The sequence below is a fragment of the Ceratotherium simum genome, chromosome 8 (assembly GCF_057802395.1).
Source record: "Ceratotherium simum simum isolate JZ-2026a chromosome 8, ASM5780239v1, whole genome shotgun sequence".
Classification (NCBI taxonomy): Eukaryota; Metazoa; Chordata; class Mammalia; order Perissodactyla; family Rhinocerotidae; genus Ceratotherium; species Ceratotherium simum.
The window spans coordinates 6,740,150-6,752,752 of record NC_141907.1 but is presented as its reverse complement, the minus strand read 5'-3'; the positions used below and the strand labels follow the sequence as shown (position 1 = coordinate 6,752,752).

The 12,603-nt window shown below is 60.0% G+C and overlaps 1 protein-coding gene across 1 annotated transcript; it reads left to right on the top strand.

Annotated features, from left to right (window-relative positions):
- Positions 1 to 490: 490 nt before the first annotated feature.
- MSX1 (msh homeobox 1) lies at positions 491 to 4,069 on the top strand. The gene is made up of 2 exons (XM_004432266.3): positions 491 to 1,172; positions 3,487 to 4,069. The coding sequence occupies exons 1-2, from the start codon at positions 704 to 706 to the stop codon at positions 3,927 to 3,929; spliced, it is 912 nt and encodes a 303-aa protein (XP_004432323.1). The 5' UTR covers positions 491 to 703; the 3' UTR covers positions 3,930 to 4,069.
- Positions 4,070 to 12,603: the final 8,534 nt, after the last annotated feature.

The window sequence follows — 12,603 nt, the reverse complement described above, 5'->3', positions numbered from 1 at the left end:
GGAGAAGAGAGGAGGCAGAGAGTGGAGGGGACAGAGAGAAACAAATGCAGCCACTGACTGAAGAGAAAGGTAAGAGAAGCGGGAGAAGAGAAACAGGAAAGGAGTAGAGAAAAAAGGGAGAGTGAGAAAGAGGGGCGTTCAGGGCAGGGGAGACGAGGGGAGGGCAGAAGAGAAGGGGCGAGAGCAGGGCACAGTCCCCTAGGGACACAGAAAAGTAGAGACCCAGGGGGACCCGGACAGAGAGAGGCGGCCAGGGCTTTAGCGCGGAGGAAAGTTTCTCGGGCGCCCCCTCCCCAATTCTGCCCTCCGGGGACCCGGCCCTGCCCCGCGCGCCCCAGGCCCAGCGCGCCGCGGGCGAGTCCGCAGGAGCGCGGCCCAATGGTTCGCGCCGGGCCCGCCCCCTCGCGCGCTGATTGGCCGGCGCCACGCTGGCCTCGCCTTATTAACAAGTTCTCTGGGGATCGGCGGCCCGACCCGCAGCCAGCTAGTGCGCCCGGGAGCTCGGCCTGCGCCGCGGCGCCGGAGGACCGCCAGGCCGGAGCGCCGGAGCTGGCCTTCTGGGGAGGGGCGGGAGACGCGCGCGCGAAAGCCCGCCCGGCCGGGGCCCCGGGCGCTCTCAGAGGCCGGCCACGCTCCCGGCCCGCCCGAAGCCCATGCCCGGCGGCTGGCCCGTGCTGCGGCTGGAGGGGGGGGCCGGCTCTGCATGGCCCCGGCTGCTGACATGACTTCTTTGCCACTCGGTGTCAAAGTGGAGGACTCCGCCTTCGGCAAGCCAGCGGGGGGAGGCGGGGGCCAGGCCTCCAGCACCACCGCAGCCACGGCGGCCGCCATGGGCGCAGACGAGGAGGGGGCTAAGCCCAAAGTGTCCCCTTCACTCCTGCCCTTCAGCGTGGAGGCGCTCATGGCCGACCACAGGAAGCCTGGGGCTAAGGAGAGCGCCCTGGCAGCTTCCGAGGGCACACAGGCGGCGGGCGGCTCCGCGCAGCCCCTGGGCGCCCGGCCGGTGTCGTTGGGAGCCCCAGACGCGCCGTCCTCGCCGCGGCAGCTGGGCCATTTCTCGGTGGGAGGACTCCTCAAGCTGCCAGAAGATGCCCTCGTCAAAGCCGAGAGCCCCGAGAAGCCCGAAAGGACCCCGTGGATGCAGAACCCCCGCTTCTCCCCGCCCCCGGCCAGTGAGTAGCCAGAACCTAGGCGGCGGGGGAGGGCCGGGTGGGGGTGCGGGGCCCCAGGGCGCCAGGCTGCGCGCCGGCGCCTGCTTGTCTCCGGCGTCTGCGTACCTGCAGCTGGGAACCTGGAGCCCGTGCTGAGATCTGTTGGCGGGGAGGCCGGGATTTGCGCCTCTCTCCATTCCCACCCAGGAAGAGGGTTCGAGGCCTGGCTGAAGCCCAGCTTTCGGTCCACTTTTGAGGGCTCCTCGCCCTGGCCAGGCGACTCGAGTGGGAGTTCACTTTAGGACATTGGTGTCTGGGCACCATCTCTCCCTGTCCCCACCAAACGACCCGAGAAGTCCCTGCTTCCTCATCTGACCCTAAGCCCTGTTACTTCGCGGTTTCCCCAACCGGGGGGTCCGAGGGGTGCGGACATTTTCCCGGCGCGCAGAGTTTCAGTTTCTCATAGAAGACTGCCCCCCCACCCCCCACTAAAGGATCTGTCTGCCCAGAGTATCTGAAGCTCTTGCAAAATTCCCCCTCCCCCTTCAAGTTTCAGGCAGATTCTCGGTGCTCAGGACGGACGGATCATTTAGGGGGAGGGGGCTCTCAGGTTCCAGTGGAGGGGGCGGGGCACCAAGTCAACTAGTGGGAGGCGCCCCCTCCAGTGCGCTCGGAAGCGCCCAAACGTCTCCGACTGAGCCCTTGAGGCGGACTCCAGCCGCCAGAGGAGCCTTCGGGGTCGTTCCAAGGCCTCCCGGCCCCCTGGCTTCTCTGCCCAGCGAACGCGCTCCGAGATATTTCAGGAGCACGGGAAATTCCCAAGTTTTCCTCGTTTCCTCCGATTATTTTGCGCGGCATAATAGCAACCCGAATTCAATGGCATGATGCTGAGGAACGATTTTTATCTGGGGATTAAACGTCTTTGAAAGGCCAGCCCCTCCCTGGGCCTAATGGCCGGAGAAGGTGGCCCTGCGCTGGGCTGTCGCTGCCGAGGGAGTGACGCTTCGCTCGGCGCCCGCCCCTCTGGTGGCCGGGCGGAAAGCGAGTCGGGGGCCAACTGCTTCCCGGACTCTCAGTGGCCTCAAGAGGGGAAGAAGGGGGGATGTTAACACGAGATTTCGTTTGACTCACATCCTAGTGACCTGAGAGCCCAAAGGATCATTTAAAAAATGCCTGAAAAAATGCATAATTCGGCAAAACCCGCGTGGTGAAACATTTTCCATTTGAATTCATTTCCCCCCTCTCGAGGGAAGCCGCTGCGCAGGCAAAGCGTCCTTTCCAGGACTTGGGAATTCAGTTAGGGCCTGGGCCTGGACCCCAAAGCCTGGGCGATCCCCGTTGTCCTGGCAATAATTTGTTCCACGTTTTTTCCCGCCGCAGTCTCCTGGTGTGGCAGGGGCTGACTCGCCCAGTGGACCCAGGCCCTGGCGCTGGCGAGCCCACTGTGGGGGTGCTCGCTCACCCGCCCATCCTTGAGGTATATTTTGAAGCCATAAGAAAAAGACAGCTTGGCACCGTTGATCTTTGCGGACTGAGCTACAGGTCGAGGAGAAGCCACTGACCCCCCTCCCCCCCACACACACTTGAGTGTGACCAGAAGGCCAAGGCGCTGGGGGTGGGAGAGGCCCAAGAGACAATTGAGACAATCAGAAGCAGCAGCCCTGTTAGCATGTAGCCCCCCACCCTCCTGGCACCTTATATATTTAAGAGACTTGGCCGCGTTATGACCTTCCTGACAGCCGCCTTTGCTCCGCCTCCGGTCTCCTGGGACTGCCCTTAGAACCCTGCCCTGCCGCGCTCTTCCAAGGGAAAGAGTTTGGAATTTATAGATCTGGATTCTGTGCCACACAAAGGCCTAGCCAGTGCTGAACACTTGGTGGGCACAGATAAATATTTGGCCAACGCGTAAAACTAAATGTGATCTTAGGCTGGGTGCCGGGCCCTTTCTGCACGTTTCATCATCCTTAGTAACATCCACCGTCCCGACGTGGTGGCGGTGGGAGGAGGCCCCGCGGTGAAAGGCCTTCCTAAGCGGCCACCTAGCATTAGGGCGGCTCCACCTCTTCCCAGTTACCTTCGGGCCTTGAACATGAGTGTGTTTCACCCGGAATCTTAGTTTCCTCATTTTCAAAGTGTAGACAAGAACGTCTACCCTGCAAGGTTGTGGGAATTGGAGAAAATATTTTCCAAGCGTCTCTCACAGTGCCTGGCACCGAGGTACTCGACGAAAATGCATAGCTGATGTTGTTATTGACTATTATTACTACTTTACGGGCAGATTACGCTCCCGAGCAGCTCGCTTAACCCTCTGCCTTTTTCTCTCTCGGCCCCTTAGGGCGGCTGAGCCCCCCGGCCTGCACGCTGCGAAAGCATAAGACCAACCGCAAGCCGAGGACGCCCTTCACCACCGCGCAGCTGCTGGCGCTCGAGCGCAAGTTCCGCCAGAAGCAGTACTTGTCCATCGCCGAGCGCGCCGAGTTCTCCAGCTCGCTCAGCCTCACCGAGACGCAGGTGAAGATCTGGTTCCAGAACCGCCGCGCCAAGGCCAAGAGACTACAGGAGGCAGAGCTGGAAAAGCTGAAGATGGCCGCCAAGCCCATGCTGCCGCCGGCCGCCTTCGGCCTCTCCTTCCCGCTCGGCGGCCCCGCGGCCGTAGCGGCCGCAGCGGGCGCCTCGCTCTATGGCGCCTCTGGCCCCTTCCAGCGCGCGGCGCTGCCCGTGGCACCCGTGGGACTCTACACAGCCCATGTAGGCTACAGCATGTACCACCTGACATAGAGGGGCCCGGGGCCGCCTGCCTGTGGTGCCAGCTGATTCCTCCAGCCCGGGTCTTCAGCAAGCGGCAGAAGCTGTCCCCCAACCCGCTCCCCTGTTCCGCACCGCCTGGCTCCTGCCCTTTAACCCCACACTGCTCTGGTTTCTGCTTGGTTGCTTCCTGAGTTCACTCGCTCTCCGAAGTCTGATCCCCTCCCCAAAAGTGGCTGGAAAAGTCCCTTAACACTCCTCTAGAATCTAGATGTACCCCCTCCTGTTACAGATGGGGAAACTGAGGCCAGAGAGGTTAAGATTATCCAGGGTCCCCAGCAGAGTTACTGGTTGGACCAGGACTACAGGCCACATCTCCTGCATCTCTGCCTCTTCTCCTGACACCAGGCAGGAAAAGCACAGGGAAATTCATGCTGGAAGATTTTGGAGATGAGAACAGTGGGAGAGAAAGAGAAGAGCATGCCAGGAGATGGGACCCCCCAGGTCCTTCTGTTGGAAAACTTAAGAGAACTTCCATAGCAAAATAGTTGCTTGGGGGGGGGTGAAGGTACACAGATGTATTTCAAAGGTAGGTTGAAGGGACCTCTCTCTTACCAGTACCAGAAAAAAATTGTAAAAATTTTAAAATTCTGTTTCTATTTAACAGTACATTTGTGTGGCTCTCAAGAATCCCTTTGGAAGGGATTGTGTGTAATATACTGTATATTTGAAATTTTATTATCATTTATATTATAGCTATATTTGTGAAATAAATTAATTTTAAGCTACAAGAAATGATCTCTTTACTGATTTAGTCTTTTAGTTGAATTTTCTTCTTGACATCTCTTCACATATACAATTGCTTTTCAGTCTGATGGTAGTTTTACAGCAGCAACTTTCAAAGACAACACCAGGATATTCAGGGACAGAGGGGGGTGTCTTTTTGAACACACAGGACAGATCTGCGTTAGCAAAGTCAAGTGGAGAATTGAAGCAATTACCTAGGATAATTAGGCTCAATTTTCCAATTCACTTTAAGCTGAAATCGACACTTGCTGAGGCGACCCATAACCAACTCTTTCTTTTTTCTCCCCTTTTAACCTGTCTATGAAAACAAAGCGAATCACCCAAATGGTTTGATGACTGCAGACAGCTAATCCAGACAATTCCCACCCCCGCAAACCTGTTTTTCCCACAGGAGGCCAGGTGGGGGATGGAGGCATTGCTATCCTCCTCTAAGTCCAGGCGCTGGTGTAGATGCGGTTTGTGGAACTAATTTTGAGCTGCCAGAATGTGAGCGCCTTCACACCCCCTATTACGACCCCTAAAGAGAAAAAAAAACTTTACTGAAAACCCAAGGCGACCATACACTTCCCGCCTTGGCGTGTCCTTTGCATGAGCCCTGCCTCCGAACTCTCACAAACTTGATTTTTCTTCTATAAAGTAGGTTAAACTCAGGCTTCCAGGAGAGTATATTTGAAGGAGCGCCAAGTTTGGCCTTCTAGGGGGAATTCTGCAAGGATGTTGAAGGCAGAGAATGACCTCTTAGCAATAAAGCAGGCACCGCTCTGTTCTCTTTCGAATTGGGGGCCCCAGCTTAATTCTCACCAGATCTGCGCAGGCCTCTCCCTCGCCTCTGTCTCACGCTGTCCGGTGCCTCCCAACTCCACGCAGGACAGACCCGGGCAGCCTTTGCCGCGAGGCGTTAAGACATGAAGCCAGCAGACCCAGGGTTGTTAGAACCCGAAGTACCTGGCATTGGACTTGGGGAGAGTGGACGTCTCCACGGATAGAGACCTTCGCTCAGTGTGGAAACCGAGTCTGGGGCGCTCTGCGCGGTTTCCAGCCCCAGGCGCCGGAGGTCGGCCTAGGAATTCCAAGCGAGCCCAGGGTTGCGCGGGTTGCACGCAGGTACCTGGACGGGCTCTGAGCTGGCGCGGGACAAGTTCCGGGGTACCCTGGGTCTCGGATCCTCCAGCCTCGGTAGCTCCGGCAAAGGTTCGGTCTGAATTTGTCACAACTCCTGTTCCTAAGAAAGCAAGCTTGCTGTGGAGTGCAGTTCGTCGCGCCCAGCAGTCTGGGGGAGCCCCCGACCTCTGGGCTTTCAGAAGAGGCCAGAACCCGCATCTGGGCTTCTTCGTCCGCAAGAGGGGGGAGTTACCCCTAAAATGGTCTCAGACTTGAACGCCCAGGCGGCCCTTTGAAGGTGCTCGAGGGCTGAGATACATCCCCGCTTCTTGCAGAAGCAGAAAGGTTCCCTCCCCCCACCCCCCTTTAAGCTCAAGTGCCTGCGAGCAGGACACTCTGGTTCCCACAAATCTTTCGGGTTCCTTTCTAGAACACTCCTGGCTCCTGTCCTGTCCTGGGGATAGTATTGAACTTGAGGCAGATGTGGTTCATCCCAGCCCTGCCACCTCCTGACTGCCTGACTTCGGGTAGGGAAGATCACTCCGTCTCTCCATTCTTCAGTTTTCTTCTCTGCGAAGTGGGCCTGGGAATCCTTCCCCCGTCCCCAGGATTTTGGGGAAGTGTCAACGAAGCCCCCGCGTGGGAGGGCGCCGGGGGAATACCGAGTGAATGTGAAATTTCTCGGCTCACGGTGCGTACGCACCACTGGAGTCTTTTCCGTGCGTGCGGGATAGGGGAATGGCGGGGCGGGATCGGGTGTCTCCTGCAGCCCCGGCTCTCAGGCCTCCTGGCTCCTCGAAGCTTGGCAATTTAGGGTCGAGGCAAACTTAGAGCAACATAATTGCCGTAATGAGCAACGGCTCGCGCTCTGCAGACGCGCCGCGGCTCCAGCGAGGCGGTAGCTGCAGGCGAGGCGGGCGGGCCCCCTTCCCCCTCGCTCCCCCAGCGCCTCAGCCGAGTGGAAGGGGCCGTCGCCCTGGGACCCCCGCCCGCGCGCGCCTCCGCGCGCGCCTCCGCCCCCGTTGCCAGCTTTGGGTCCGGGTTTTCTTCCACTTCTATGGCCCCTAGTTTTTCCATTTTTGTTTCTTTTCGTCTAGCCCTTTCTTGGCCCCCCTTTGTTTCCAAATTTCCTCTCTCGACAGGGTGTGCAAACAGAGGGTGCTCAATAAATGTTTGCTGGATCGGAGCTGCGCGCTGACGTGGGGTGAGGCCCCTGAGCCTCATTCACCTGGGTCTGGCGGGTATTGGCGGCGGGGCTCCGGACACTGCTTCTGGTCCAGCCCAGTCCTTTGAAATCAGTTGCTTGATTATCAAGCGAGGGCGGAGCGGGCAGGGGGTTCCCGGGCCTGGTCCTTTACGGATCAATTTCCTTCTCCGGCAGGGAACACTGGATCAATCGCGCGGAGTCGCCACCTACTGCGCCAGGAGGAGTTCCCCCGCACGCCGCCCCCGCTGCGCCTCCCAACAACTCTAGGAGATTTTTTACAAGGGAGGTGACCGCGGTCCAGAGAGGTTACGTGATTTCCCCAAGGTCACACAGCCAATAAGGGGCAGAGCGGGGATTCCAGCAAAGACTCCACTCCAGAGTCCACGCTTTCCCCGAACTGCCCAGCTCCCTCTCCTTGGGGGTCACGTAGTGCCCGAACGGCTCTTTGGGGCTGGAAAAGGCCAGCGAAGCGTGCGTGTCGCTGGAAAACGGCAGCGCGGAACTGACCCTAGCTCTACGAATTTAACTCGTCCGTGCCCTGACCACGGGCAAACGCCGTCCCCTGGGGAAGAAGAGGGGCATCTCACCTGCCCCGCATGCTGTCTGTAAAGGCGTTTCCTTTTGTTGGGTAGGAGACAGAAGCCTCAGTCCGCAAGCTCGGCTTCTGACCACGCTGGCAGGACCAAAAGCGGCCGGCGGTCCGCGGAGTGGGAGCCGGGCGGGAACGAGCTTACCCGGCGGCAGGGACCTGGGGCGCTCCGAGCTCTGGGCGTGGGTTGGCGGGCCCCGACGGTCGGGTACCTGCGAGGCTGGGGTGGGGCCGGAGAGCTCGCGCTAATTGGGGTTGCTCGCCTTGTTTTGGGGTTCCTTTCTCCGCTCACTGACCCCGGGGCTGAAGGCCTGGGTTGAGCAGGAGGCCCAGGGAAGACGGTTACCCCCGGGGCGGGGGCCACGAGTGCGAATACTATGGCCTCGAGGCTGGCCCAGGCCCCTCATCGAACGATCTCCCCTTGGTGACCCGCGGCCTGGAGGTGAGCCCGGCCTGGCCCCGGCCTGCGCCCCGCCGGGAGCCCTCGGGGGCGCAATGGGAAGCGGCGAGGGAGAGGCCGCGGCCGCCTTTCAACTTGGCGGCTGGCGCCGGCCTGGCCGGGCCCCCAGGGCCGTGCGGCCTCCCCGGCTCCGTCCCCGCCCTCCCAGGCGCTCGCACGGCGGCGCGGTCGGGACCATCCCCCCGCCCGGCAGCCGGCCGCCCTGGGGGGCACCTTAACCGGCCCCCCACCCCAACCACGACCACCAGAGTCCACTCTCCAGAGCACCCTGGAGTCCCCACTCCAGACTCTCGGATTTCCTTCCGCTGCACTCGACAACTGCTCTCGCGGCGCACAGCACCCTGGCTCCAGGCCTAAGAGGATCCTCCGGTCACGCCGGCCTGCCTCCTCCACAGCGCCCTCCTGCGGCCCCGCGGGAGGCTCTTCGCAGCGCCGGTGCCCGACGCTGGACTAGGCTCCCTGCGCGACAGAGGGGGAGCGCATACGCGCGCATTCACAAGCGCACACACACGACCAACACACGTACGACCAAGGCACACCACACACAAAACCAGCACACACCACCAACCACACACACATACAGCCAACAAATACACACACCCAAACGACACCTCCCAATGCAACACACATCACATATACACGTACAACCAAACACAGGCACCCAACCACACCCAACGGACATATGCTCCACACTCTGTCCATACAAAACCAAAACACACACCCAACCAAACACGCCCAACATCCACGATCAACACACATCCCGATAAATACACAGCCCCAGTTTATAGAGGCAAACAGAGACCCCCACGGCCACCCACCAACGTCCCTACAGGAGTCCCGCCACCCAGGACCTGGTGACACTGGCAGACACACATAATCTTGGAGGGGAAGACCTAGAGATAGACGTTGACTGGAGGGAGATAAACCCCGAGAAAAGATGTCCTGAGGACGTTCAGCCGCAGCCAGAGACCCCAGGCAGAGGCCTAGGGAAGCCCCGCGGAGACTGGGCGGCGGAGGTCAATACAGGATGCGAGACGCGAAGCTCGGAGAGGCGGGCGCGGCCGGGGGAGATACGCTGCAGGGAGAGGGACCGGGCGGGGTGTGCGTCGAGTCTGGCTCCCAGGCGCCTGTGTGCGTGGAGTCAATCCCCGGATGCAGAGCTTTGAGTAGGAGGCAGCCAGAAGAGCCTGAGGGAGCGCTGGGAACTCCGGGCCAGGAACCCCGCGGTGACTTCAGCTCTTCTTCCTCCTCCTGGGACTCCTCCTCAGGGAACCCTCCACCCCGTATGAACCCCCGCCTTCTCCTGCCTCCGCAGAGTCTCGGAATGCCTTCCTGGGAATCAGATCCGACGCCCTGCTCATGCTCAGCTGAACCCGGGCCGAGATCTGGAGGGTCCATCCCGTCACCCTGCCCCTCTACTCCCAACCGAAAAGGCTGTGCTTCGAAAAGCAGCCAGCGACTGTCGTTTAGGATGGTGCCGGATCGCCTGCCTGGAGTCATTCCATCTGGTCTTATGAGTCCTGAGTTTGGTACTTATTAGCTGTGTGACCTTGTGCAAGTTATTTAACCTCTCTGAGCCTCACTTCCCCCATATATAAAGTGTGGAATCGTGGTAACAATCTCTTCGTATTATTATGGGTATAAAATGAAATATTCTGTGAGATGCTTGGCACTGCCAGCATTAAACGTTGATTGTGAGTACTTAAAAGAGACGAATTGCAAAGGGGGTGTGTGTCTGTACCTCCCTGGAGACTCCAGAAGAGAGCAGGGCGAGGACTCAAACCTGAGGGCTGGAACCCAGGTCTCTGCCTCTCTGGAGGATGATCTCCAGCAAATTACCACGCTTCTCCGAGGCTTCGGAATCTGCCTCTAAAGCCTGGCTCGCGGTGGTGGTGCAATCAAGACCTGTCTTTGGGGGTAGTTAAAAGCGAATTCAACGGCCTGCTCTTAATTCGGGGCCTGGCTGGGGGCAGACGGAAGGAACGGCCCGAAACCCGGGACTCTGAGTGGGCTCGGGGCAGTAGCCCCGCGAGGCGGCCTTTGCTGCCCATTTTACGGGAGGGGATTGTGGCTCCAGGTGGGACGGCCGCGGCTGCCTCCTCCCCCACCGTGGGGAGCAGGCTTGGACAGCAGCGCGGGCTGCGATCTGGCTGGGGGTCCGCCCGGCGCGGTGTGCGTTGCGCAGGGGGCGCTGCATGTGCGTTTGCGGTGCTCACCCCGAGTGGGATGGGGGGTTCAGCACGACCTCAAAGCCTCCCCCGCGCGGGGCCACGTCCCTGCCTTGGCCCCGGACACCTTCCGGACTCCCTCGCGAAGCCCTGTCCCTTTGTCCCCGCTCAGATGAGCTGCCCCGAGTTCGGGCTGGACTCTGGCCCTTTGAGACGCTACTTCAAAAAGATACCCCGTTTGCTCTATGATGACCCCCGCCTCGATCCCCCAGTGGCACCGAAGGCTCCTCCACCCAAGAAACAGCTGGTGCCAGGGCCACAGGGACTGGAAGCGAATGTTCTGGGCAGGCTGAGTGACCCGCCTCTCGGGTTCTCAGAGACTCAGGCTCCTCCGCTGTTAAATGGGCACAACTGTGACTCCTGGCCGGGTTTGAGAGCCATAAAGGGAAACAGCTCTCCCGAGCCTGTTGGTCTGTTACCTTACTTGCGTTCCCAGCTGGGGGGGGGAATGACAGGGACTTGTCCTTCCTGATGTGACAGCAGCTGACGTGCACTGAGTCCTTGCACGCACCAGGAGCATTCCAAGCGGTCCACGTGGATTATACCAACGACTCCTCACTACCAGGCAGACACCTTTGGTGTCCCCGCCTCACAGAGAAGAAACTGAGGCATGGGTTGTTGAGTGACTCAGGCAAGATCACGCAGCCAGTTAGAGCCAGGGCAGAGCTTCTAACCCCTGCAGCCTTTGCCCGGCGCTCGCCTAGCCTCTCTGAGCCTCAGTCTCCTGGTCCGTGGAAAGGAATCACGTGCAGGCTGGCGCGGAGGGAGCTGTGGGTGCCTGGAACTGAAACGCGCCTTGAGAACCAGAGAGCACGCAGCCCCCGGCGGCAGGCCGCGGTCGCTTCCGCGGCCCCTCGGGCGGGACTGGATGTCTGAAGGCTCGGATCCCTGAGGGCGTGGCGGGTGGGAGTCCTGAGGCTGGAGGGACGACTGCAGTGGAAGCGGAGGGGTGTCTTGTCCCTGGATGGTGACGGGTGGGATGAAAGACGGTGCACCACTGTGGACCCGGAATAAAAGAGATTCCTCCTTTAATCCTCGCCCTATGACTCAGACACTTATTAACCCATGTTACAGGGGAGGAAACCAAAGCACAGAGCCGGTAAGTGACATGCCAAAGGTTACAGGTGTCTAAGACCAGATCAGTGTTCCCCACCCACCGCCACCGCGGCCTCGAGCTTGGATGCAGAAACGCATCCAAATGCGCAGGAGGCGGCCGGGAAGCGTCGGTGCCCAGGGCGGAACGCTGCACAGCATCCTCCTCCCACCACAGTCAAGACTGACCGGTCTCCGTGCCCTAGGTGCTCGGTGCATTCCTACACCCGGGGCGGATTTGGAGGAGCCCGTCTGATGAGATGCGCCATTGTCTCCTATAGGGTCAGTGTCCTTATTCACAGAGGAGAAAACTGAGGCTTCAAGGGGTAGTGCGACTTGGCCAAGGTCACGAAGCAAGGTTAGGCAGAGCCCAGATTCCTGATTTTAGCCCAGTGTTCTTTCATTAATTCATGCAACGGCACTGAGCAAGACGGACTCACTAACAAACATGAATTTCAGGTAGAGATGGACGCTTGGAAGGGGGAAAATAACAGGACGTGGATGGAAACACAATGGGAGTAGTCAAGGCGGACTTTCCTGCGGAGGCGACTTGTGAGCTGAGACCAGAACGGTGAGGAGGAGCTTGGAGTTCGAAGAAGAGCCAAGGGAAGAATCTCCCATGGAGAAGAACCGGCAAGTGCAAAAGCCCTGAGGCAAGAACTAGGCAAGCAAGGCTGGAAGTGGCCTCTGGCGAGTTAGGAGCAGGCGGCCTACAGGGTCCTTTTTGCGTTTTCTTAAGCTCATGGGCCTTAATAAGGGAAATGGTGTGGGCGAGTAGGAGGGGCCGCTGGCCCCAGTTAGAGGGGAAGTGATGGCGGCCTGGACCAGGGTGGCTGCCAGAGAGATGCTTTTTCTTGGTGAACCCCCTTGTCTTCTGCGCCCCTCCTCCCACCCCGACGCCACAGAAGGTCGAAGAGGGTTTCCGGAGAAGCTTCGTCTCAGGGTGAAGCAAGCCCCAGGCCCCACCGATGTTTCTCTTCCCTCTCGAGCTTACTCGGATTCGAGCCTTGCGCCCTGGCCCGCAGCTCTGGCCCTGGAGTCCCCGAACTCGGCTGCGCATGCCCCGGAGCCGGCTGGGCCTCAGCCGGGGGGCAGAGTCCACCCCCACACCCCCTACGGCGACCGCAGCTCCCGACTCCGCTCGCTCCTGCCTCTGACACCCGGCGGGCTCCGCGCCCAGCTGTGCGCCAGCTGTGCGGGGCCTTCCCGGCGGCGCTGGGGGA

Coding starts and splice junctions, on each gene's coding strand:
- MSX1 (XM_004432266.3), top strand. CDS start 704: ATGGCCCCGGCTGCTGACATGACTTCTTTGCCACTCGGTGTCAAAGTG. Junction 1,173..3,486: donor CTTCTCCCCGCCCCCGGCCA/GTGAGTAGCCAG, acceptor TCGGCCCCTTAG/GGCGGCTGAGCCCCCCGGCC.